At 54.5% G+C, this 25,841-nt stretch overlaps 2 protein-coding genes across 4 annotated transcripts; one reads left to right on the forward strand and one right to left on the reverse strand.

Moving 5' to 3' along the window:
* Positions 1 to 516: 516 nt before the first annotated feature.
* On the forward strand, positions 517 to 11,567 carry POLR2F (RNA polymerase II, I and III subunit F). Of its 3 annotated transcripts, none has more exons than XM_022596994.2 (5): positions 517 to 644; positions 1,941 to 2,010; positions 6,592 to 6,722; positions 10,785 to 10,887; positions 11,393 to 11,567. In XM_022596994.2, exons 1-5 carry the CDS (start codon positions 625 to 627, stop codon positions 11,432 to 11,434), a joined length of 366 nt encoding a protein of 121 aa, XP_022452702.1. In that variant the 5' UTR covers positions 517 to 624; the 3' UTR covers positions 11,435 to 11,567. The 3 variants fall into 3 exon arrangements, with proteins under 3 accessions (XP_022452702.1, XP_089777431.1, XP_022452701.1); XM_089921305.1 differs by lacking the exon at positions 11,393 to 11,567 and adding an exon at positions 11,182 to 11,342 and having other exon boundaries at positions 10,816 to 10,887; XM_022596993.3 differs by having other exon boundaries at positions 523 to 644; positions 10,816 to 10,887.
* Positions 11,568 to 15,457: 3,890 nt separating this feature from the next.
* On the reverse strand, positions 15,458 to 25,051 carry SOX10 (SRY-box transcription factor 10). The gene is made up of 3 exons (XM_022596987.3): positions 24,468 to 25,051; positions 19,622 to 19,890; positions 15,458 to 17,226 (listed from the first exon to the last, which is right to left on the reverse strand). Exons 1-3 carry the CDS (start codon positions 24,899 to 24,901, stop codon positions 16,523 to 16,525), a joined length of 1,407 nt encoding a protein of 468 aa, XP_022452695.1. The 5' UTR covers positions 24,902 to 25,051; the 3' UTR covers positions 15,458 to 16,522.
* Positions 25,052 to 25,841: the final 790 nt, after the last annotated feature.

Consider the following 25,841-nt stretch of genomic DNA (forward strand, 5'->3'; position numbering starts at 1 on the left):
CCCCCCTGTCTCCCAGATCCAACCTCTGCTCCCACACCCCCAACACCACCCATAGTTTGGGAGCAGGGATCGGATCGCAAGAGAATCGTGATGCCGTCTGTGAACATCGCGACAGTGCCCAATCCTCCCACCCAGAACAGATCCACTGGCAGATCCACACGCGAACAGAGACCTCAACCTGACCCGGCGCCTGTGTCAGAGAAGTCCCCTCGGGAGGAAAGGGGCGTTAGGGTAACCGTGCCTGCTGGGTGACACGCCCAAACGGAAACCTCACCCTAAAGTAAGACCCCGGCTGGGTGGTCCCTCCCCACAGAGAGCGGAGGCTGCGCTCAGCAGATCGTAACCAGGGCTCTGAAGCAGAACCCGCGCCGGGGCGCCGTAGAAATACTTTTGAGATCTCAGCGACTAGACCCCGCAGCTTGTCTGTCTGGCTACCATGGTAACGCGCACGCGCCGAGCGGCGCATGCGTACATTTATCGCCGCGCCTGCCTCCCGGAAGTGATTACCTCTAGGTCACGGCGCAGGCGCAGAGTACGTTTGGCGTTGAGCGAGGCGGAGACGTGCTCTTTGCGGCCTCCGCTCGGGTCTGGGGCGCAGAGCCCGGTAGCTGTGGCGCGGGTGTCATGTCAGACAACGAGGACAAGTGAGTGCGGGAGCGAAGTGACTTTTGCGGAGCCTCGCAAGGGGCGGGTGAAGCGGGAGCCTGGGTCGAAGGAAGTTGAGGAGCCTGGCGTCGCGGGGCAGTGTCTGAGGGCACTGGGGGTGCTGAGGGGGCCCGCGGAGCTGGAGAAGGGTAGGGCGGTGAGCCGGCAGCATAGACCCGGCCAGAGGCTGGGCACAGAAAGACCCCGGCTCGAGGGTCCAGAGAGGATCACTGAAAAAGGTATCTTTCAGCAAACTTCCGCTGAGTCGGGCTCTGTGTCAATACCTAATAGGTGTATTAGGTATAGTCTCTGCTCTCCAGGTGGGGTCCCTTTCTAGAAGAGGGGGCAGGCCCATAGACATAATGCCGGGTCGTGTGAATTGCGTAGTAGGTCTGTAGTACAGAAGTAATCGCGAGGAGGGTCTGGGGAGACTTTGAGGTGGTAAAGGTCTGGGAGGCTTGCAGTAATCCAGGTGAGAAAAGGTAGTGACTTGCACTAGGGTGATAGTAGTAGAAGTAGTGAGAAGTGGTTTTGAAGTCTGGATTTATTTTGAAGCTAGAGCCCAGGAGATTACCTGACGCGTGGTGTCGGAGGAGAGGTCTATCCTGAAGATAAAAACAGGGGAGCTCTCAGCATAAGTATATCAGTCAAAGCTGAGAAACAGAGGAGATCATCAGGCGGGTGTCAGTAGAGAAGAGGAGATGACTGCGTGTCAGAGCATCCCAACACGGAGTGCTTCGGGGGAAGAGAGGAGAAACGGGCAAAGGAGACTGAGAAGGAGTAGCCAGTGAGGTGGGAGGACACCAAGAGTGTGAGGTGTCCTTGCAGTCAAGCGAGGGGAGTGTCTTGAGTGAGATGAGCGGTCCTGTGGGCCAACTGACACATCAGGCTAAATGAGAACGAGAATAGTCCATCACGTTTAGCAATGTGGGAAACATTAACAAACTTGAGAGGATGGTTTGGGTGGAACCATGGAGGTGAAAGTCTTTGGAGTGAGATGATGACAGAATGGGGAGAGAAGAATCGGAAACAGTGAAGATGGACAACTCTTGCAAGAATTTTGCTCCCAAGGGGAGCATGGAAATAGGGCTCTGTGAGGAGGGAGTAGAAAAGTAAGCTCTGTTTGTTTTTTTAGACGAGGAACTTCAAATGACTTAATGATTTATTAAGTGATTCACTCATTAAGTAGCTATTTATTGAGTGCCTCCTATGCTAGTAACTCAGATGAGACACAGATCTCTGCCCTCTTTGATTCTACTAAGTGGTGCTCTGACTGGCTTCTTCTTCTTGTACAGTTTTGATGGCGACGACTTCGATGACGTGGAGGAGGATGAAGGGCTAGATGACTTGGAGAATGCCGAGGAGGTCAGTATTTAGCCTTGGGCTCCCCTCTCTGCAGCCCAGGCTGCTGCATAGCCCGGCCAGCGATGACTGACTGACTGCATCTGCCTCCCGTTTGTGGTCAGGGCACCGCCAGTTAGGGTGAGGAGAGATCTAGTCCTGGGTCCTAGTCCGGGAGCCCCTCAGGGTGGGCCTGAAGGCTTTTGTCCACTTGGAGCACAGCGCATGGCTTCTGGGGCAGTTAGCTTACTGACAGTTGAAATATTCCCTTCATTCATTGAGCAAACATGTGTTGAATGTTTATTACGTACCAGGAGCTCTGCAAGGTGGGGCTACATGAAGAGCAAGGGGGAGACTGACCTGGGGTAAGGCTGGAGAGGTAAGAGCCAAGATCAGGCAGGATTTTGTAGCGTGAAGGTATCGGGAAGCCACTGACAAGATTTGAGCTGGGGAGCGGCATGATCCAGTGAGGAGTGAATTGGGGAGGAGCAAGGGTAAAAGAGAGCCCAATTAGGGAGCCCTCATAGACTTCCAGGTCAGACCTGTAGCTTGCACTTGGGTGCTGGTGGTGTCGGTGATGGGAAAACGGATGAAAGAGATATTTTGGTGGTTTGGATATGGGGCTGAGAAAGTGGGAGATGACAGGGATGACTCCCATGTTTCTAGCTTGAGCAACTAGGTAAATGAGTTACTAGCGTCATAGATAAAATAGGGCTTTCTGTCCCTTGTGACTGATGGAAGGAGAAGTGCTTTATGTCTCTTGGAGAGAGAGTGATCCCTCGATTTTTTTTTTTTTTTAAGGCTGGGAAGCTGAAGGCCCTCTTGGGATTTCCTGTCTGCCTGGCACTCTGAGGTTATATGTTCTCTGAGTCAGAGACAGTCAGAAACCTTCTCTATCCTTCTGATCCCTTTCCATCTCTGTCCTATTGATTCTGCCTCCTCTATGTGGTTCGGTCCTGTTTTCGTTTCTCCATTCTTTGTGTCTCAGCCTGGTTTGGATCTTTATTGCTTTTCACCCACATTACTGCAGAAATGTGTTGCCGGTTTTCCTGCCCTCAGTCTGCTGTTTGCCTTTCTGCCGCCAGAGTCGTCTTTTTCACCTGCCCACGTGATTGATTACTGTTGGTCTTCCTAAAAGGTCTCTCTGCTTCTGCGCTTTCTACCTACAGAATATTCTCAGCAAAGTATCCAGAGTGATCCTTTTAAATCGTAAGTCACTTTGTCTCTCCTCTGTTCCGAATCTGCATCCAGTGGCTTCTTAGCTCATTCAGAGTAAATGCCAAAAAGATGTACAAGGTCCTCCATGATCCGGCCACCTGCTCCCTCTGGGACCTTATCTCTTCTTGCTGTCCCTGTCATGCCAGGGAGACCCCAGCTCAGAACCTTTGACTGTGCTGTTCCCTCTTCCTTTCCCTTAGATATGCACGCGACCTGCTCCTCAGCCTCATCAGGTCTTTGTTAAATGTCACCTCGGTGGGGCCTTCCTGACCATCCTGTTTAAAATTGCCACATTAACCCCTTCCTCCAGCATCACCACCCTGGCACTCCCTGTCTTTTCTCTGTTTTCATACTACACATTGTACTTAACTAATTTTGTTTATTGTTTGTCTCATCTCATTATAATGTAAGTTCTATAGGAGAAAGAATTTTTATCTGTCTTACTACACTATCCCAAGTGCTTGGAATACTATCTGACATATAGTAAGCGCCCAGTAAATATTTGTTGACTTAATTCTTTATTATAGAATTTATTCTTCTGCCTATAACCCTGTACACACCTTTTGCTCTAATCATACCCAAAACTAGGTGTCCAGACCTAGTACATTCTCTCCCTCCTCTGTGCCTGTGCGCATGCATTTCAGACTGCCTGGAATGCCCTTTCCTTCCTTGTTAGCTTGGCAGCTCCTACTCATCCTTTTGGACCAGCCCAAGTCTCATCTCTGGACCGTATTCGTAACCCCCAGTATGAGGCAGATGTCTCTCACTTTCTTGTTAAGTTTGTGGCACACTTGCATACTTTTTTTTTGAAGTGCTTTGATATTCCATTTTATTTATTTAAATACACATGCTCACACACACAATTACAACTCTGTAAATTAGTGAAATGGCACTCATTGGATGAATTAAATTACAACCAGTAAATGAGTGAACAGGAAAGACAAAGAGTTAAAGAAGATATTTGCAAAACATATAACTAAGTACATCTATACAATGAATTCTTACAAATCAATCATAAAAATGCAGAAAATCCAATACAAAAAGGGGCAAGGGATTTGAACAGCTACATCACAAAAGAGAATATCCAAATAGCTAATAAATATATAAAAAAGAGCTTAACATCATTAGTCAACAGGAAACCGGAAAGTAAAACCACAAGACAGCACTCCACACCCACTGAGATGGCTAAAATTAAACCAGACAAAGCAAACATCTTACAGTGACAATACCAAGTGAGAAGAAAGATGTGGAGCAATTGGAGCAACATTTATATTATTCTGGTCCAAGTGTAAATTGGACCAGCGCTCTGGAAAACTCTGTGGAGTTATGTACTAAAGGGGAGTATAGATGTATATTTTTTAGGGACCAGTGATCCGGCTCCTGGGTGTATACCCAACACAGATGCATACTTATGTTGACCAGAAGACATGTACAAGAAAATGCATAGCATAATAGCAAAGTAGTCCAAATGCTTATTATAATTGAACGATTATATGGATTGTGGTATATTCCAACAATAAAATCCTAGATGGCTGTGAAAATGAACAAAGTACTGGTAGACACAACAGAATGGATAAATCTACAAATATAACATTGAGTGGAAGAAGCTATATAGAAAACAGTACATAAGGTGTGATTACATCCACAGGAACTTCTTTTTTTTTTAAATTTTTGAATTTTATTTATTTTTTTATACAGCAGGTTCTTATTGGTCATCAATTTTATACACATCAGTGTATACATGTCAATCCCAATCGCCCAATTCATCACACCCCCACCCCCCCGCCGCTTTCCCCCTTTGGTGTCCATATGTTTGTTCTCTACATCTGTGTCTCAACTTCTGCCCTGCAAACCGGTTCATCTGTACCATTTTTCTAGGTCCACATACGTGCATTAATATACGATATTTGTTTTTCTCTTTCTGACTTACTTCACTCTGTATGACAGTCTCTAGATCCATCCATGTCTCAACAAATGACTCAATTTCGTTCCTTGTTATGGCTGAGTAATGTTCCATTGTATATATGTGCCACAACTTTATCCATTCGTCTGTTGATGGGCATTTAGGTTGCTTCCATGACCTGGCTATTGTAAATAGTGCTGCAGTGAACATTGGGGTGCATGTGTCTTTTGAATTATGGTTTTCTCTGGGTATATGCCCAGTAGTGGGATCGCTGGATTATATGGTAATTCTATTTTTAGTTTTTTAAGGAACCTCCATACTGTTCTCCATAGTGGCTGTATCAGTTTACATTCCCACCAACAGTGCAAGAGGGTTCCCTTTTCTTCACACCCTCTTGAGCATTTGTCGTTTGTAGATTGTCTGATGATTCCCATTCTAACTGGTGTGAGGTGATACCTCATTGTGGTTTTGATTTGCATTTCTCTAATAATTAGTGATGTTGAGCAGCTTTTCACGTGCCTCTTGGCCATCTGTAGGTCTTCTTTGGAGAAATGTCTATTTAGGTCTTCTGCCCATTTTTGGATTGGGTTGTTTGTTTCTTTAATATTGAGCTGTATGAGCTGTTTATATATTTTGGAGATTAATCCTTTGTCCGTTGATTGGTTTGCAAATATTTTGTCCCATTCTGAGGGTTGTCTTTTCATCTTGTTTGTGGTTTCCTTTGCTGTGCAAAAGCTTTTAAGTTTCATTAGGTCCCATTTGTTTATTTTTGTTTTTATTTCCATTACTGTAGGAGGTGGATCAAAAAAGATCTTGCTGTGATTTATGTCAAAGAGTGTTCTTCCTATGTTTTCCTCTAAGAGTTTTATAGTGTCCGGTCTTACATTTAGGTCTCAAATCCATTTTGAGTTTATTTTTGTGTATGGTGTTAGGGAGTGTTCTAATTTCATTCTTTTACATCACACTTGCATACTTTTATAGCACTTGTTGTTTTGTTTACTCTTGTCTTTTTCGCCAGCCTGTGTATCCTTTGAGAGCAGAAGCTCTTAGCTTCCTGTCTCAGCGCCTATGATGACGTCTGGCACATGACAGGTGCTTAACAAGTGATTGTTAAATATATGAATATGTAAAGATGGGGTGCTTGTTCCTCTTCCTCTTAGGGTGATTTGTTGTCTGTGCTCAAGGACTTCTCTTCTGGATGAGGCAGCTGGCTTTGGACTCCCTGATCATGAGTGCTTTTTTACTAGGTCTGAGACTTTGGCCAAGTTAGCTAACCCTCCAAGCCTCTAAAATGGGCATTGTAATCCCCACCACATAAGGTTATTGTGAGGATTAAATGAGGTGTTAATAAGGCAGTTGCATGGTCACTGGCACGTAATAAGCAGTAGCATAGTGGTGGTTATAATCGTTGTCGTCGTCATCCTGCCCCTCACCCCCAATAATGCATCCTGAGATTTTTCCCTCTTTTCTTCCTTGGTGTCCAGGAGGGCCAGGAGAATGTTGAGATCCTCCCTTCTGGAGAGCGACCGCAGGCCAACCAGAAGCGAATCACCACACCATATATGACCAAGTATGAGCGAGCCCGTGTGCTGGGCACCCGAGCCCTTCAGATCGCGTGAGTATGAGCCTCCTCACCATCTTTTCCATCAGACAGGCTACAGGGAGCCTGCACGCTGTTGATGCGGCTCAGCCTGGCACCTGACCACAGACCTTCCCTCTTCTCACACGCTGAACAAGGGTGGTGCTGTCCCTGTGTGCCAGGCACGGTGCTAGACCCCCTGCCCTCAGAGAGTTTGTGATCCAGTGGAGAAACGGGACATAAACATCCGTGAAGTCAGATAACAGCACAGTAGAAGAATAGTGATAAGAGTACAGAGTGTAACGAGTGCCTGTCGGTTAGGGAAGCAGAGATAAATAAATAAATAAAATAAGATCAGCCCTCGACCGTTGTGGGCTGGTTAGTTGGGGGTGCTGCGGCAGCACCCCCTGGGCTTAAGGTGGTTCTTGAGTCGATAGACAAGGGCCAGCCCAGAGGAGTTGGGGAGCCCTCCATGTAGAGGTCCCGCTGGAAACGTGAAAGCACAGAGCAGTGGGGGGGGTTGGGGTTGGAAATTAGCAGCCTTTCCTTTGTCTCCCAAGCTTGGAGCTAGTTGAAGACTAACAGGATTCAGGAGCTAGCAGTAGGCAGGTGGGGATCGCAACGTGCGACGCTTCCGTGTCCACCCCAACAGCCGTGGGCACTGCCGCTGCCAGTGGCCCTGTGTGCAGGCGTCAGCCTGCCTGCTAAGCTTGTGGGCATCGTGGAGGACAGGTCAGGCGGCTTTGAGGAAGCAGGGACTCTTGAAGAGGCTGGACCACAGATGCGTGCTTTCCCCGCCAGGCTCCCTTGTCAGATGAGTTCCTCCTCCGTTGTGGTGAGAGTAAGTGGGAAGACAGAGAGGGGACGGGCATGTTACTGTGGCTCTCGTGGAACATCCTCCGCGGGGAAACGTGATACCGGGGAAAGGAGTCCTACCCCAGACCTCTTATAAGCTGCTGTGGGAAATGGTGGGTACCTAGAGGAGGGGGTGCTTCAAGTAGGGAGTAGTCGAAACTAGGCTTGAAAGAAAAGCTGGGGCCAGAGTTGTGGGACGATGCGTGCTGGCGGAGTGGTGATGCTCAATCTATGCATCCATCCGTCCCCGCCCCGCCCAAGTTTTTAAACAGCATTGGGCTTCATCTCCTCCAGTCTTGTGGAGTGAAGGTGACCACCGCGTTCACCTCGATAGAGGGCTTTATGGGCGGGCAGCGTCGTTCCTCACCCACTTGGCAGCAGTAGGCCTCCTGCCAGCCTGGTTGTGCTCCTTGCCCGTCTGGGTGAAATGAGAGCTGCACTCAGTTTGATGATTTTGGTATCGCTGGGGTCAGGATCCTCTAGGCCTGCACCGCAGTTATGGTTGCCACTGGCTACATTTGGCCATTTAAATTTAAGTAAAACTAAATGGAAGTTCAGTGTTTCAGTCTCATTAGCCACACTTCATGTGCCCAGTAGCTCCCTATGGCTACCGTAATGGGTAGTGCAGATAGAGGACATTTCCATCATTGCAGAGCACTGATTGGGCAGTGCTTACGTCTGCTAAACATGATCAAGCAGAAAGAATAATTCATAAATTATTTTTCAAACAAACAGACTGTATGCAAGTTAAAGTCTGTCAGCATCGAATAAGATATAGTGCTTGCACCTGTTGGGGATGCAGGGATGATCACAATTCCCCAGGTCTCTAGGTGTTTACAGTCTGGTGGGAGAGATGGACCCGTTCTAAATACCCAGAACCCAAGGCGGATGGGATTGCTGCTTTACAAGAGAAACAAAAGAGAGAAGGGAGTAATGGCAGGGGTGACTGGGGAAGCCTCATGAAGAGATTAGAATTAAAGTGAGGTGGTTTTGAACGTATCCCAGGCGCCAGAAACAGCACTAGGAAAGGACCAGGTAGAGGCAGGCATGTATGGATTGTAGTGGGGGAATGGCAAGTAGCTTGGGGCACAAGACTGGAAAAGATGTCACTGGTTCATTGAGTGACAAGTTCAGAAGATGGGCTTGCATTTGGTGGACAGTATGGAGCAGGCATTTCAAACACTACCAAGGCCCAGGTCCTGCTTTCCTCGGGGAGCAAGCCTCGGTCTAGCTTAGTCTAGTCTATAGTGCTCTTTCCGACTGAGGGCTAGGGTGCTGTCTGGTGGTTCCCCGGCTGCTGTAAGCCCTTGGACAGCCAGGGCTGGAGCTTATCCTGAGTACGAGGCCTGCAATTCTGCACTTAGTAGATGCTGAACAGATGTTTCTTGGATATTTGTGGATGAAACCTCTCTCTGGTTCATTAGCCCCACCTGGTGGCTGAATGGTTGCCACAGGTGGAGACGTTCCGGGCACACTCTCACACTTCCTGTGCACATAGTAGGGCTGGATGAATGAATGCTGTTGAGTTATTCGTATCTTGAAAGAAATAAGGCATATGCAGATCAGGGAAAGCATTTTGCCCCATTCTTTAAAGGTTTACATTTTGGGGAAGTTCAAATAATTATTGAGAGAGGATATAGAGAAAGTTAAAGAACTTGGTCTCTGCCCTTGGGAAATTTTCAGGCTTTGGGGAGTAACAGACATCAGAATATTTAGCAATGAAATTAGTGGAGTATTTAGTGTGAACTGGTGGCTCTCAGACTGGCTGGTTATGAGAAGCACCTGGGGAGCTTTGCTAATGCAGGTTCTCAGGATCCTTCACTAGAGAGTGAGGGGGAAGGGTCTGGGGAAGGACCTGGGAACCTGTATTTTTAGCATACTTTCCCAGTAATTTTGATGATTACTAGGTTTGGGATCCATTAGTGTAAACTTGAGCTGGAATCAATAAGTGTGGCTTCCTAGAGGAGGTGGGCCTAGAACTGGCCTGTTTGTTTCTAGAGCCTCTGCTGTGGGCCAAGTGTTGTGCTAGGGCTTGGGGTCCTGGGCCACCAGGTCTCGTTGGAAAACTTCAAACAAGTAGTCACAGTGTAGTGGTAGTGGTGCCAAGAGAAGCGTATGTAAAATGAGTCAGGGCACTGAGGCTTCAGCAAGTGCTTTCCAGAGTGGAGACATTTGAGCCTCTTGCAGGCCTGTAGGGAGAGGAAGAGCTTGTACGAGGATGCAAAAAAGGAAACAACAGGGTATGTCTAGGGAACTGTAGTAATTTGGTATGGCTGGAATGTGGGGTAAATATAGGCAGGTAGCATGAGAAGGTACTAGAAAGGTAAGCAGGGGCCAGGTGAGGTTCTGCCTGCCTGATGGCTGTGGGGTGTCATGGAAGGGTGGTAAGGAGGTGAGCGCCCCACCACAGGCCCTGTGTAGAGGCTGGAGGAGCAGGACCCTTGTAGGGGGTATTGCCAAGTCAGAGAAGGAAAATGAGGCGAGCTGGGCCCCGAGGCAGGGCTGGGGGGGTCGAGTTAGAGTGGTCAGAAGGGTGAGCTTTTGCACGTGCGGGTCCTTTGTGCTGGAGCCCTCTGCTGTGGCTGCAGGCTCAGGAGTCTGTGATGGGCCCTGGGGGAGGCCCTTGGCAGGGGAGCTGACATGACGCATGTCACACGGCCCAGTGATGAAAGCTCACACTTGTCCCGTTCACAATACCGGTCTTCAGTTTGTGAATCACCAGCTTTTAAAAATAATGGGAGGTGGTGTAGCACAGTAGGGAGGAGCCTTTGGGGTTCAAATCTCGGTTCTACCACTTACTGGCTGTGGGTCCTTAGGCAAGTTACTGACCGTCTGTGCCTCAGTTTCTTCATCAGTAAGATGGAAGTAACAAGCGTACTTACCTCAGATACAGTACTCTGTGAAGGGCTGAGAGCAGCTATGGCACTTACTCTTTGCTTGTTCCAGTAGTGTTTTAGCATCATTGTTGTGTAGGTGTGGCAGGCCTTTTTGTCTTCATTTTCAAATGAGGATAGTGAGATTTGGGGAAGAAATTCAGTATCTTTGGAGGCAAAGTTTAAGTCTAGTGTACAGGCTCCCGCTCGCGTACCCTCGCTGTCAGTTCCCCGGAACTGCCGCTCCGCATCCGCTGTGCCCGCCTACCTGGAAGGTGCCCTTTCTGGGTGAGGACTGGGATGCTGATCTGATCCTGTTTGTGAAGCTACCCCCCGACTTCATGCTGGGCCTTTCTCCCTGTGTTTGTAGTCTCCCCCAACACCTGTCCATGTACCTACAGGATGTGTGCCCCCGTGATGGTGGAGCTGGAGGGGGAGACAGATCCCTTGCTCATCGCCATGAAAGAGCTCAAGTAAGTCGCCCAGATCATGGTTCACTGCTCCAGAGCCCTGGGAGGCAACCCTTGGGTTCTCTGCTGCACACCCTTCCCCCACTTCCCTGATGGGGAAGTGTGGTTCTTGTTCCTGTAGACCCTTAGTTTGTTTGGGAGTCAGCCCTGCAGGGAGGAGGAGGGAGGGGGAGGAGGGGGCAGGCAAAGGGGGCGGGGAGGACATTGATGAGACCTTTGCTGTCTGTCCGAATTTCCCTGTTCCTACTGCAGTTGGCCTTACCAACATCCCTCTACGTTTCCCCCTCCTCCCTTCAGCCATGGGATGGCAGAGCCCTTCCAGACTGAAGTGCCCCACTCAGAGGTGCGGGAACTTTTTTTGTTGTAATTCCTTTCCTGCAAAGTGCATTCGTGGTCTCAAGAGGATGCTGCTGAGGCTCCTCTTGCCTTGCATTGTGCACACTCTGTCCCTCTGCTGCGGGGCGGGGGCCACCAGCCCTCACGAACCTCGACTTCTCCCCCGCCGCAGGGCCCGAAAGATTCCCATCATCGTTCGCCGCTACCTGCCTGACGGGAGCTATGAAGACTGGGGGGTGGACGAGCTCGTCATCGCCGACTGAGCCGGCGCGTCTTCCTGCCTGCCTCGGCCCCAGTGCCTACTCTCATATTCTATACGTGCAAATAATAAATTCTTCAGCACTTCAGCCCCTCCGCCTCCAGCTGCCCGGGAGGCCTACCACTTCTTCCGCCCTGCTGCCTGGAGGGTGCGCCCGTCCCAGTGGCCCTGCGACTGTCAGCTCTTTAGGAAGCACCAGGGGCCCTGACCCCCTGCGGCTCCCCCACGTCCCTCCCTCCATCTCGTAGTCCACCAGAGCAGAGGCTGCTGCAGGAGACACCTCAGCTGCCTTCCCAGCAGACAGACAAGCCTTTGTGCCCAGGGAGCTGGTTGCCACGGAAACCCCCAATTTCCTTTCCAGTGGGGACTGGCTGCAGGGGCTTCTCCCTTCTCAGGAGTATCACAGAGCAGGTCTCATCAAGCCACCCATTGTTTCCTAAGGACCTGCCTCGAGCCTCTTATCGTGGGCTCGGATCCCCTTTCAGGAGCCAGTGCCCCAGCAGGAAGCTTGGGGATGCAGTGATCTCCTGCCCTCCCCGAGAGAGCCCTGCCGGGCAAGTCAGCAGCTGGACCAAGGGCCGAGCACCTGCCCACCCCTGCCTCCCCTCCCCCGCCCCGATCCCCGCTCATCAGGCCACTCCCCACACACCATCCTTCATGACCCACCTCTCTGGTCTGCCACACCCATACCCTCTCCTTCCCAGCTTCTGGAAGATGTCCTTCCCCTTCTGTGTGGGGCCCCTGCTCCTCCGAGGCCTTCACTAGGATGGGTGCTGGGATGATGGTGGGCAGGGGAGCAGGGCTTCTGGGTTCAAGGCGTGACATTAAATCAGGACTGGAGCTCCCCTTTCTCTGCCCTAGGTTCTAATGGGTCCTGTTCTCTTCGCTCTGCTTACCCAGTCAATCATGCTGGTTCCTCCCTTTCTCGGGGTTGGCGGGTGGGGGGAACAGATGACAGGGAGAGGGTGTATACTGACACCAACAGGGATAGAAGGGAAAACGGGCTTCCTGAATATTCCAGCCTTGACCTCCCTTCTGCTGCCAGCTCCCCTTCCACGAAGAGGAGGAGCTTGCCTGACCTCTGCAAGAGGCAGGGACCCTGGGTGTGGGTGCCCCCTGGACAGGGTGGGAGTGATGAGCATCCCCAGGAGCGGGAGGGGTGTTTGCTGCTCTGGAGAAGGGTTAATTTGGGGGAGCAGTGGACTTCGCACCCCCTTCCACCCTCCTCCAAGCCTGTGGAATCCTTTAATCAAGTTGGGTGCTGAAATTTCAGCTCTGAAATGCCGCCTTTGTGCTGGCATCCAGGCGGCCGCCCCAGAGTGCGGGGGTCACTTTCTTGGCCCCGTTTCTCTAAATGGTCTCTTTGTTCCTGCTGGGCCGCTCAGTATCAGATGTGATTAAAGGGAGATGGGGCTTGGGTGGAGGAGGAGAGAAGCGGCTGGGAGAGGGAGGGGGTTAACCCTTAGGGGATAGGGTGTAGAGGAGTTGGAGAAAGGGGTGTTTTTCCTCCCATTTCCCCCTTCCCATTCTGCTGCTCTTTCATGGAGTCAGCCCCTTCCTGCTCAGCCGGCCAGGCCACGGCATAGTCTCCTCAGCCCTCTCCCGATACACCTGCCCCTTCTCTGTTTACATGTGGAGCCACTACTGAGGCCTGAGCTCATCCAGAAGCTCAGGTCTAAGGCATGAGCACAAGCTAGGTCTCCCGACTTCTGTTGGGTTATTTGTTCTTTTGGGCCATTTCCCCTTCTCCCGTATCCCCAGTGACTTTCCAGTGAGCCTCACGAGGTCCTGGAGGTGGTGATTTCATCTTCTTGATGTAGCCCCTCCCACCTGCCCTGCCAGCTCCGTGTCCGCAATCCCACTGAGCACAGGAGAAGACTGGAAATACTGAACAGACCAGAAATGGACTAATGTCCTGCTTGTCAGTAGAGGGAAAGGGTGGGTTGTAAGAATTATGAGCACATAAGGTTGGTACTGATTGATCCCTAACAAAATTCTAGAATAGGCTATTGCATATTTGAAAACACTTGGATAATAAAAGGATCCTGGAGCTGGCATAGGGTTTCTAAGAATATCACCAAGTGAACCAAATTTTCTGTTTTCAATGGTTACTGGTCTGGTAGGTTGGAAGAATGCCACAGATACAGTGAACCTTGATTTTAACAAGGCATCAGGCAGTCTTTCTGTGCAGCTATGATGGAGAAGAGTGTACTTCAAGGTGATAAAATTAGATTCAGAATTGACTGGACAGTCTTTTCCCTAAGAGTATAGTTAACAGAATGGATGGAGAGGTTTTTAGTGATGTACACAGGGCATGTCCACCTTCATTCCAGCCTTTTTTCATTAGTGACCTGAATGAGGATATTCAAGTTTCAGACATAAAGCTCAGGAAAACTATAAGTTGGGTTCGGAATTCTGAAGGATTTAATATAGGTGGGGAAATGGTCAGATGCAACAAGATGAAATCTGTTAAAGATCAATATAAAATCCTGCATTTATCTACAACACAAACAACATCAACAAAACACTAGAAAACCACTTGTATACAGGTGGTCTGACTTGGCCGCAGGTTTTATCTACAAGAGCAGGGGTTTGTAGTTACCACTCCCCTTCCTGGGAGCCAGCGGTTTTGGCGAAGTGGCCTGAGGAGCTTGCGTGACATAGCTTCCAGATGGCAGTCTGGCCACTCGGGAGGACTGGGCTAGTTCTTGGTGCCCCCTACCCTGCCCAAGGTCCTGACTAGGAGGTGAGGGGCTGGAGCCCACAGACAGAAGAAATAGATACAAGATCTGGGGATGCTGGCCTGGAGCCGTGAAAGCATCATCGCTTTAGATTACAAGCGGAAGTAGGGCAGGTGGAAGAGATGGTTGAGGGCGCAAGCTTTGGAGTCAGCTGGCTTCAAAATCTGCACCAGCACTTCTCAGCACCCACCTCGCAAAGTGTCAGGTCCCCATCTGGGAAATGGGGATAACGATTGGACCCACTCCCTCATAGGCCTGAAGGATATAAAGCACTTGGCCAGGGAGCACCCAGTACATGGTAGCTATTACTGTTACTATGAGCTGAGTGTAAGGAAGGACTTCCAGCCATTGGAGGTGTCTATCAATGGAGCACGGGGAAGAGGGGAAGAGATTTCCCTGTCCCTGTGGTGGAGGAGCTCCTGGTGCCAGAGTGCAGGTTGGAATTCCGTTGAGGAAAGAGCTTTTGGGGAGGAAACCCTGAAGGATTAGATGGCACGTCTGCCATCCTGGTTTACACTTAGACACAGGCAGCTGCTACGAGGACTCGGCTAGATCCTGGTGTTGGACAAGTTGTGTGTGTGTGTGTGTGTGTGTGTGTGTGTGTGCGCGCGCGCGCGCCTGTGTGTGTTATTGGGGGAGGTGGCAAGTGGAGGGTACAGTGAGAGAAGGCCCATCCACCCATCCTAAAGGACCAGGCCTGCTGACTGCAGACAGCAAGACATGAGGCCTGATCTACCTTTCAAATACTTGCTCCTTGAATTCTTTGCAAGGCCCCCTCTCTGCTGGGCGAGAAAGGGCTGCTTGGAAGGCGCTCTCGCTGAGTTCCAGCTGGGTCAGCAAGTGGCCCACCTGCAGTGTGGGCACAGCTGGGCTGGGGGCAGAGCTCCCATCTGAGGCCTCAGTTCTGAGCACACACTGACCCCACTGTGATGCCAGTTGTCCTAAGCTGCTGCACTGGGAGAGAGGAGACCTTTGGATTGTCTGTTCTTTGCATTCTACCCCTAGCTACTTTCAGAAAGTGTTTGAAAAAGCACAGGTACAGGGATAAGAGACCAAGAGACAGGCCAGGTCAGGCCCACCAAGCAGGTAACCGGAACCTTTAATTTTATTATGTAGAATGCTTAATGCAGAGTTAATAGGGGCTAGAGTACCTAGCAGAGGGGAAGGGGGAGAGGGAGCTACTGAGATAAATAAGAGGGGGGCAGTAATGAGTTACATGTGGATTGGGGGGCTGCAGAACAGGAAAATAGGGGCAGAACAGAGCTACATACTTTATTCAAATACCATTGGGAGGCAAAGGGCAAAAGGCCAGGGCAGAATGTACATGTCAGGAGTTTAGTGTCTTCAGCCTGCTGCCAGCAACCTGGGTGCTGGGCCCTGGGTCTCCCCCTGGAGCTGAGGGTTTGGGCCTGAGCAGCCTTTAACTCTGGGAAGCCCAAGGAGTTGGGGCTGACAGAGCAGGGGCCACAGAGCCTGGTGAGGGGAGAGGGAGTTGGCGGGGAGCCGGGAGGAAGGCTCTGTGAATTGTCTCCGAATCCTGGGGTCCCTGCCTGCTCATCTCCTGGGATGTGCCTCAAGATCTGGGAGCTTGTAGTGGAGTAGGACCTGGGTCCTCTTTCTCCATTAGACAAAGAATGAGGTTACTGGCATGAAATTGGATCTGGGGGCCTCTGTGCCAATCCATTCCTGTGTTCAGGAGGGGAGGGGGCACTGAAGGGTTGAGGAGACCTCCCTTTGAGCTCCCCACCCCCACCCCCTCTCCCTCGAGGCTATTCAGAACTGTCCTCAGCCCCTGAGGGGCAGACGGAGCCTGCTGCAGGCACTGACGCAGGTCTCTGGCTGGCCTTGCTCTTAGGCACATGGCGCAGGTGGCACGGGTTATGTCAGTCCCCTTATTGCCCACGAAAGAGGAAACATGGGCACAGGAGTGGCAAGGCCTCCAATTCCCATCTGACCCTGGATGCTTCCCCTCCTCCCAGAGGAGGGTGAGCGGGGCCTGCTCAGATCCTGGGATCGAGGGTCATTCCTGGGGGGAAGGTGCAGCCCCTCGTTTTTCAGTCTGGGGCAACAAGCAACCTCCTTCTCCTCTGCCCAGCCGAGTAGCCCAGGGCTGTGCCTGGGCTGGAGTCTGGATAGGACGGGGTGGGGTCATCAAAGGCAGTGGGCCAGACAGAAGGCCTTCCCTCAGCTGTCAGCCTCTGCAGCTGCCTCCACAGCCGCCACCGGGCCTGAGATGGGCGAGGAACAGGGCGCGAGGGCTGGGGGAAGGGGCAGGGCGAGGGTGGTGGTGACAGGGCCTTCTTTAAGGCCGGGACAGCGTCGTATATACTGGCTGCTCCCAGTGTGTGGGGCTGTGGGACTGGGGCCCTGAGGGGCTGGGGTCAGAGATGGCCGTGTAGAGGGGCCGCTGTGAGGGCCCCATGTAGGAGAAGGCCGAGTAGAGGCCAGAGGTCTGGCCTGAATGGCCATAATAGGGTCCTGAGGGCTGATGGTCAGAGTAGTCAAACTGGGGGCGGGAGATGGAGGGGAAGGCAGAGCCATAGTGGGGCAGACTGAGGGAGGTGTAGGCGATCTGCGAGGTGGACGGCTGGTCAGTGTAGTGCGGGGGCCCCTGGGGCCCCGCGGTCTCCGTCTTCACCTGGGCTTTGGCATCCACACCAGGTGGCGAGACCGTGGGCAGAGCCACACCTGGAGGCTTGGAGATCCAGGCAGAGTGTCCACTGGCCACAGCCAGGGCGCTGCCCAGCCCGTAGCCAGCTGCCGAGTAGCTGCCCACATGGCCCGGGTGCCCGTTGGGCGGCAGGTACTGGTCCAACTCAGCCACATCAAAGGTCTCCATGTTGGACATTACCTCGTGGCTGATCTCACCGATGTCCACGTTGCCGAAGTCGATGTGAGGCTTCCCGCCCTCCCCCATGGAGCGCCCATCCCGCTTGGGGTCTGCCTTGCCCGACTGCAGCTCTGTCTTTGGGGTGGTCGGAGGGGTGGGCGGGCCATGGCTCTGGCCTGCGGGGGAGGGATACAGAGAGAAAGGAAGCAGGAACCGAGGTCAGTGGCTGCTGGATTCTGATGGTTCACTTTCAGACAAGATGCCTCCAGAGGCTGAGGACTGATCACTGCATGACCCTGCAAGTTTTACATGTTTGGGCAGCCCGAGGTGGCATGTAATGATCTTGGGTTGATCTCTAGTTATTTATGAAGTTCCCCAATCTTAGGAATGAGTCCTGTCTCCTACCAAAATAGGACTCCCACGTCACCCACCTCCTGGAGAGGCCTGCTTCATTTTGCAAAGCCCTTCCCATTGGAAAGTTCTTCCTCACACCAGCTGAAGTCGGCTTCCCTCCCTGCTCCCATTGTTCCTTAACTGTTGAGCCCGATGGGGTCTGGCCTGTGGGTCTGGGCTCGCCTGTTCTCTCTTAAGCACACAGCCTCTGCTGGCCGCTCCCTCTGCTGACCTCTGCCGCCCTCATCGCTTTTGCTGGCTTGCCTGGGCCTCCTCCAGCCCTGGGCCCTGAACAGCGATGTGTCACCTCCAACCCCCTCCTTCCTCCCAAGGCCACCTCAAGTTCCCCTTATTCAAGGAAACCTTCCCTGTGATCCAGTGCCCCCGACCATGCTCTCAACTCCCATCACACACCGCGCTGTCCCATTGTTCCTCCAGCTTTCTCCCTGCCTGTTCAGGAGAGCAATGAGATAAGTGACCTGCTCTACCCCGTTCCTTTGTCTGTCCATTTGCTCATTCACACATTCATTCAGCAAACACTTAGGGGGCACTGCTAAGTGCCAGGCACTGTGCCAGGCGTAGGGGATACAAATGTAAATCAAATGGGTCCTTGTCTGCACAAGCTCCTAGTCTTGGGGGAGATCCAGGGACCCACGCATGGCTAGAGGGCAGCATCCGAAGTGCTGTGATGAGGGGATGTGTGAAGGGCTCAGGGGATCAGCGCAGGAAGCTGCTCACCCTGCCCTGGGGACGTGGGGAAGGTCTCACTGAGGAGGAGTAGCTGAGCTGTTGAAGGGGAAGAGAAAGCCCAGGCCTACAGTAATATAGTGAACTGGTTGTTCTGTACAAGGTCCAGGGTCTTCCGGTGTGTCTGTGTCCCTGAATCTCCGAAGGAGTGTGAGGGCGGAATGGCTGGATTGAGGATCCCATCAGAGAGAGAACATGTTCATGGTCTCGGAAACCAGACGCTCCTTGAGGGCAGGCCTGTGCCTTCATCAGACCAGAGGCAATGCTGAGTCCTGTGCTGGCCAGAGTGTCTAGACTTTGAGTTTGAATCCTGGCTCTGTCACTTACTGTGTGACCCTGGGCAGACCCCCTATCTTCTCATCAGTTTCCTTATTAGTAAAACAAAGGTGATACCAAGCAGCTCAGACATGGCCTCCTTCTGGAAGCTTTCCTTGACCAGAGTCTGGTGGGTAGCTGGGTATCTTTGGAGACCGACTGGGTGGACAGGTCGATGCCTCCTCCCTAGAGGTCATGCCCCCTCATGGGCTTTGTGTGCACTCGTTTCATCCTGTACTAATTCAGTTGTTTTCATCCCTCTAGAGTGGGCTCCTGAGGCCAGGGACCGTGGCTTCTCGTTTGTATGCCTGGTGTCTGCTTCCAGGTCTGGCACAAAGGAGTACTCGGAGCGTGTCTTCTGAAGGCAGAGCTCTGCTCACTGAGACTTGCCAACGTGCCTGACCCCAAGCACGGTGTTCTGTATGCTACGAACACAAGTGAGGCAGCTGTGGTGCCAGCAGAGGCCCCGGAGCCAGACCACCTGGGCTTAGACCTCAGCTGTATGGCAAGTTACTCTCAGTTTTCTGTAGAGTTTTCTCTCTGTAAAATGAGAGTAATTTGCCAGAGCTGAGGTCTCACCCCAGGCAGTGTGACTGCCTCATCACAGTTTAGAGTGATTGGATGTGTGCCTGGCACACAGTAGGTACTCAGTTAATGTTAGCTGTTATTATCATTAATGAGAAGGAAACAGGATAGATACCCTGTGTCTGGCTCATCCATGGCACGTGCTCAATGTCACATGCCGTGTCTCCCCCATCAGACTGGGAGGTGGGAAAGAGGCAGTGATCTCCCCTTCATCTGCTCTCCCATTTCTCAAAATCGTCCTGTCCCACTTTTCTTTGGTGTAACTCCCCCACTGGCCTCCATGGCCTCCTTAACTGGTCTCTTCACCCCAAAGCAGTGCCCCTTCTATCAGTCCTGGTCAGAGCCCTCTTGCCCAGCCGCCTCGCCTGACACCTGAGTCCCCACTGAGCTCCCTCTGGGCCCCTGCACCCTAGCTGGGCAACCACCCAGCCCGGCCAGCCCTTCCCAGAGCCTCGGGTCTCAAGCCAGCCAGCCTTTGCCTCTCCCCACCGCCCAGCCTCCCCCAACCCAAGCTCCCAGCTCCGTGCTCACCCGAGGGGTGCTCAGGGTTTCCATCTGACATCGGGGAGCCCTCGCCCGGGTGCCGGTGGTCCAGGTGGGCGCTCTTGTAGTGGGCCTGGATGGCAGCAGCACTGCCCTGCTCGGCCTCCCCGCCTGGGCACTCTGACTCTCCCTGGGCCGCCTTCCCGTTCTTCCGCCTCCGCGGCTGGTACTTGTAATCTGGGTGATCCTTCTTGTGCTGCATCCGGAGCCGCTCGGCCTCCTCAATGAAGGGGCGCTTGTCACTCTCATTCAGCAGCCTGAGGTGGGGTGGTTGGGGGAGGCAGCAGAGGGGGAGACATCATGAGTGTCTGCCCTGGAAGAAATGAGGCCCCGGGACGGGGAGCCCAGCGGGCAGGGGGCTGTGCCATTTGATTTATGGACTGGAGGATGTGAGCCCAAGGCACCACAGCCTCAGAGGGCAGTGATCTCTGCCCCAAATCTCTCGGGGGCTGGAATCTGAGAGAGGAATCAGCCTGCTGCTCCTGGCAGCCCCTGAGCGTGGAGTTAGAATAGAGCTTACAAGAGGCATAGAGCTTCCTTCAGTTCAAGGAAGAGAAGATGTTTCTCGTCATCAAAGCTGTCTGCAAGTGGAGCTGGCTGCCTCGTTAGGGGGTGAGCTCCCTGGGACTGGAGGTGTGCAAACAGAAGCAGCATGGTGAGGGGGAAGAGCCCAGTGTCTGCTACTTACTAGCTGTGTGACCGTGGGCAAGTCACTTCTCTGAGCCTTAGTTTCTTCACCTATAAAACGGGGATGATAATACCTACTTCACCAGGTGTGGGATTGGCCAAGATAATGGCTGTGAAGCGCTGTGCACCAGACCTGGGGATGGGGGACTGGCACCTTGAGTAACAGGTGCAATTCTAATGCTGCTTGTGGGGTGGGTGGACAGGAGGACCTGGCGTGGAACCCCTCAACTCTAGAATCTGGATTTTTGTGAACCCCAGTGTGGTGGGGCCTAGGGGGCAGGATGTGAGTGTCCCTTACTATGTAGGAGCCACTGCCTCCTGGGGGAGATCAGATCTCCTTGTCCAGGGGGGGTGACAGAGGGTAAAGGAAGCTAGACTCTCTTCTGAGACCCTGGACAGGGGCAGACAGACCTCGTCCCCAGTCCAAGCCCAGCCAATGGAAGGCAGCCCCTGAAGACAGTACCCCTGCCCACTTCAAGCAGGGGTACTCCAGCCTCAGGCCAGGGCTGGGGCAGGGGGAGTTCAGGGCTTGGCTGCTCAGGGTGAGGAGGGCAGGATGGGGTACCTCAAAGAGGGGCTCAGGGGAAAGAACACACACTCAGACTCTGAGACATAAGGCGCTCTGTGGGAGCAGCTCTGTCCTTTGGCCCAAAGGGCCTCTCTCTCCAGCTGCCCCCCCCCACAGTGGGCGCCCTCTTCACCCAGTCAGCAGAAGGCTGAGCCCTCCCTGCCCAGGATGGGAGGGGGTGGTCATACCAGGCACCTCCTAGCGGGCAGCGGCATTCCTCTGCAGCTTAGCCTCCCCTGGCTGCCCTCCCCCTAGGCCACCCGGCCCAGCCCTAGTGCAACTTTCACTTTCCAAGGGTCCCTCTAGCTGAGTGATGGGGTGGAGACCCCAGACCAAGGCCTCAGGAGTGAGGGGGTGGGATGCAGCCTTTTTCACCCCAGCTGTGCCCGCCCCCCAACCCCAGCCAGCCTAGGGGAGTAGGTGGGGCAGGCCCAATGGTGTGTGTGTGGTGAGGGGAGAAGCTGCATGTGAGGGCGCCTCAGCCAGCTGTGGCCCCAGCACAGAGGCTCCCAGGATGTCTGGGGACACTGCACTCCCTCTTCCACCCCAAACCTTCCCTGTGCCCTCTGTCCAGCTGGCAACCGGATGTGAATCAGCAAGAAAATGGCAGGGGGCACGGAGCCAGGGCACAGGCCAGAAGAGAGGGAAGATTCCAACACTGCATCCCATTGGCACCTCCCATGCTAGTTCCCAGCAGTACCCTAACCTCGATAGAAATCTAGCCCGGGGGCGGGGTGGGGGGATGGCCAGCTTTAGCCCAATGCTAACCTCACCCCCAAACCACCCAGCCGCACCCAGACCTTCAATCTCGGCTCTTTTCAGGCTCTCTCCTGACCCCAAACCCGCCCTGCCCCACCACGTAAACCCAATCCCAAACTTAATCTTGACTCCAGCGCCAGCCCTCAGTCACCACAGCTCTAGCTACAGACCTCATACTCATCTGTACTTCACTTCATCTCTGGGTCTCCAAGGTCTGGAATAGGGATGGGCAGGGGGTAGGCCGGTTCCCCACCCAAACTGGAACCCCATCTGGGGGGCTTCCACGGTGGGGCACTGGCTGCCACTTCACCTGCTCCTGTCAGGGAAGGGACCTGGGAGTCGGGAGAGGCTCCAGCCTGCTGTAATTATTCTCTCCAGGCGGGCCAACCTGTATACCCCCAGCACCACGTGAACAACATCTAACAGTCCTTTCCCAGGCGGGCACCGAAGGTTAGCGTGACTGTCAGCGCTCCCCCAGCCATTTAGGAGCCAGGACCTGGATGCTGGTGTGTCTGACCCCAACCCCCTTCCAGCACCCCACACAGTCTGTATGCATGTCTTTCTCTTCTCAGGTATAGGGCCCCTGATTTCCAGTTCTGCCCAGATAACCATACCCCTTCCTGACAGCCTGGGAGTCATGAGCCTGGGCCGGGGGTGGGGGGGATTTCAGGAGGAGCCCCTGGAGAGACTGGCCAGCCCAGTGCATATACAGATGTTTCCTGGGGCCCCCACCCAGGCTCTAGGTAGCCCGCCCCCTGTTGGCGTAGCCTTTGATCCTTGCCATTGTCTGGGGTTGGGTCCTGAGTAAGCAGTGCCTGCTTTCCTGATTGCCCCACCCCAGGTTGGCCCCTGGGGGGCACCCTGGGCCCCTGTGCGCACAGCTTGAGTGGCGGCCAGGAACAAGTCCTTCTGAGGTAGCCCATGCCTGGGCTAAGGGAACAGGGACAGACAGGGACGATGGAGGGTCCAATTTTAAATCCTTGGCAATGGCATGGGGGAGAAGCAGGGTGTCCATCCTTGCTTTGATGCCCTCACTGTGGTCTGCTCGTGGTCCCAGGGCCTGTTTTGTCTGCCTGTCTCCCTCCTGGTTGTCCGTCTCTCACTTGCTGTTCTCTGTCCCATGGCACCAAGGGTACTGGCCTGGCTGAGCCCTGCCACAGTGTGGATGGACCTTGGGCAGAGGAGCTAGCTTTGACCTCTGCTCCTGGGCAGGGTTAGACCCTCTGAGTCCATGCAGCAGGTTGGCCACTGAGCCCAGCGCCTGCTGGGGTGAGCAGAGCGCTGAGAGCGGGACGGGAAGGAGCACCAGGCCTTTAGCAGACACATGGCCAAGGACGGGGCCAGGGGGCTGGATGGGAATTCCTCTAGGTCTCTTGGGGGCCCTCCCGCCCCTTCCACCACCTTAAGCCTTTGGCCTTCTAGGCCAATCTGCACTGTGCTGGGGCCGGCAGGGGGAGGGCAGCGGCAGGAGGGTGGCAGGCCCCTCTGACAAAGCCCAAACTTTCTGTAGCTCAGAGGCTCCTCGCTCCTGCTCTCCTCTGCCCTCACCCTCCCCACCTCCTGACCGTGTCTTAGAGTGGAGGCGTGACCCACTTCTGGCACCAAGGATGGTGTGTGGGAAGACCACTGGACGAAGAGCCAGGAGACCTCGGTTCTGGCCCTGGCTCTGCCCCAAGCTGTTACGTGGCCTTGGTGGTCCCTTTGCCTCTCTGGGCCTATCTCTTGGGCAGTCCAGTGGGGAATCAGGTAACCTCTGCAGACGCACATCTTCTGGAGCCCTTGCTCTCGATCTGAGCTGCCCAGGACTTCTTGGGGGGCGGGGTTGCCCTGGTCAACAACATATTCCCAAGGGGCCAGCCTAAGCCCCAGACCTGAGGTGAGGCCGCCTTCCTCCTCGAGGGCTGTTTTTCCCAGAGGTTTGGGCTGCTTCCAGAGAACCTGGGACTCTGAGGGACCCTGGGTAGGCAAGGCACCAACGTTTCCTCCTGGCCAGGGCTCTCAGGTCTAGGGCTGGAGGGGTAGGAGGTTACTGCTGGGTGGGGCCCTGGAAAAGAAGATGGCGCCTGGACTGGGAGAGGGAGGGAGGGGAAGAGACGGGCCTGGCAGCTCTGGGGCCGGGTGGGAGGGGGAGGCTTCTTTCCATGTGTCCCCTTCCCGGGGGGAAGAAGAAGCCCCCGGCCTGAAGGAAGGGTGGTCAGAAGGGCACAGAGAAGGCAGCTGGGGTAGGACAAGATCCTGCAGTGGCCGAGTTGTCCTCAGCAGTTCTCCATCCCTCACCCTTTCAAAGACCCGGATCTGAATTCCTTGTCTGCACCCCCCCACCCCACCCCATCTCACTCCCCCAGCCCTCCACCTGGCTGCCTCAGTTTCCCTGCCTCTCCATCCTGGCCTTCGGTTCCTTCCCAAGCGTTTCCCCCGAATCCCCCTGACCGGCGGCAGTGGCACCCTTGAGTGGCTTGCCTGGAGCCCTGTGGTGTGGAGTCCTCCACCAGCCTTCCCTCCCTTCCGCCTTCACTCTCGCCCCAAGAAACCCAGGCCCGAGCGCCTGCCACCGACAGAATTCCAACCGCGAGGGGGCGCCTTCCAGCCCGCTGCCCCGGCTGGGGAGCCGGGCCTAGGCCGCTGGAGATCCGAGCGAGCGCAACCACAAAGGGGTACTGGGGGAAGGGCGGGTCCGATGCACCCAGCTGGCCTTCCAGTCCCCCCATCAAGGCGGTGGCTGCCCCAGGAGAAAGGCTCAGGCAGTGCCCGTCTAGCCCGAATCCACCCGCAGGTAGGGGGCCCGCGGGAGCTCCCCGGAGGCGGGTCGGGGTCGCTCACCTCCAGAGCTTGCCCAGCGTCTTGCTGAGCTCGGCGTTGTGCAGGTGCGGGTACTGGTCCGCCAGCTTCCTGCGCGCTGCCTGCGCCCACACCATGAAGGCGTTCATGGGCCGCTTGACGTGCGGTTTGCTCTTGCTGGCGCCGTTGACGCGCACGGGCATGGGCACCAGCGTCCAGTCGTAGCCGCTGAGCACCTGGCTGACGGCCTCGCGGATGCACACGGGGAACTTGTCATCGTCCGCCTCGCCGTCCTGCTGCTCCTTCTTGACCTTGCCCAGCTCGCCGGGCCCCGGGCTGGCTCGCAGGCCCGATCCGCCGCCTCCACCGCCGCCGTCGGGCCCCAGAGAGGGCGCGCTCCCCGGGGACAGGCAGCGCGGCTCCTCGGAGCCCACGGGGCTCAGCTCCACCTCGGACAGGTCCTGCTCCTCCGCCATGTCGCCCCCGGCCGCCGCCGCCTCGGCTGCCTCCCCGGGGCCCGCCGCCGGGGTCCTCGCAAAGAGTCCAACGCCCACCTGGACGGGAAGGCGGGTGCGATGGGAGGAGTGCGCGCAGCCCCGACGGCGTCGCGGCGCGGGACGCGATGCAGGCACGGCCCCGAGGTGGCGTCTGCCCGGCTCCCCCTAAACCCACCACAGACCCTGGGCCCCGCGCACATGCTAGACCCTGGCTCGGCCTCCTAGCTCCCGCCTCCGTGTCTTCCCGCCACCTGGTCCCAACCGTCTCTTGGTGTGGGTGGGTTTGGGTTTTTTTTTTTTAAAACCTCCTCTTGGGTGGAGGTTTGTTGATGGAAAGGAAGAAAAACGGACTCTTTATTCTGCTCTAATCCTGGCTCCTGGAATTTCCCACCTTTTCTCTCACCTTTCCTTCTTCCCTTCCGCCTGCCCCGACGGTGCCTGGAGGAGCTGGGTGGGGGGCAGATGCGGGTGTCAGCCTCTCGCCACCCCACGCCCCACCGCAGGGTCCCAGGCCTGGGCCCCGGAAGGGAGGAGCGGGCTGCGCACTCACCTCGGACCTCTCCTCCAGTCTGGGGCTCGTCCTTAGGAAGTGGAAAACCGTGTCCCAAGGTGTGCGGTCCAGCTCGGGGCTGGGTGGGGGACGCTGGTGGGCTGGGAGGGAGGGGCTGGGGGCCCTGAGCTTCAGGCCACGGCCTTGTCAGGACGGAGCCTGAATCCTCACCACCAACCACCCTGGCCGGACAGCCTGAGACTGACTGAGCGCTGAGCTGCTGCCGAGGGCTGGGGAAGGAAGGAGGGGGAGAGGGGGAGGGGGAGGGGAGGGAGGGAAGGGCAGAAGGTGGAGCCTCCAGCGCTTTCCTTCATCCCCAACACTCAGGGCTCCTCCGCCAGGCCCCCCCCCCCCCACGCCCGCTCCCTG

The sequence above is a fragment of the Delphinapterus leucas genome, chromosome 11, assembly GCF_059928025.1.
Source record: "Delphinapterus leucas isolate spDelLeu-1000000601 "Yukka" chromosome 11, BTC_Dleu_Yukka2, whole genome shotgun sequence".
In the NCBI taxonomy this organism is placed as follows: Eukaryota; Metazoa; Chordata; class Mammalia; order Artiodactyla; family Monodontidae; genus Delphinapterus; species Delphinapterus leucas.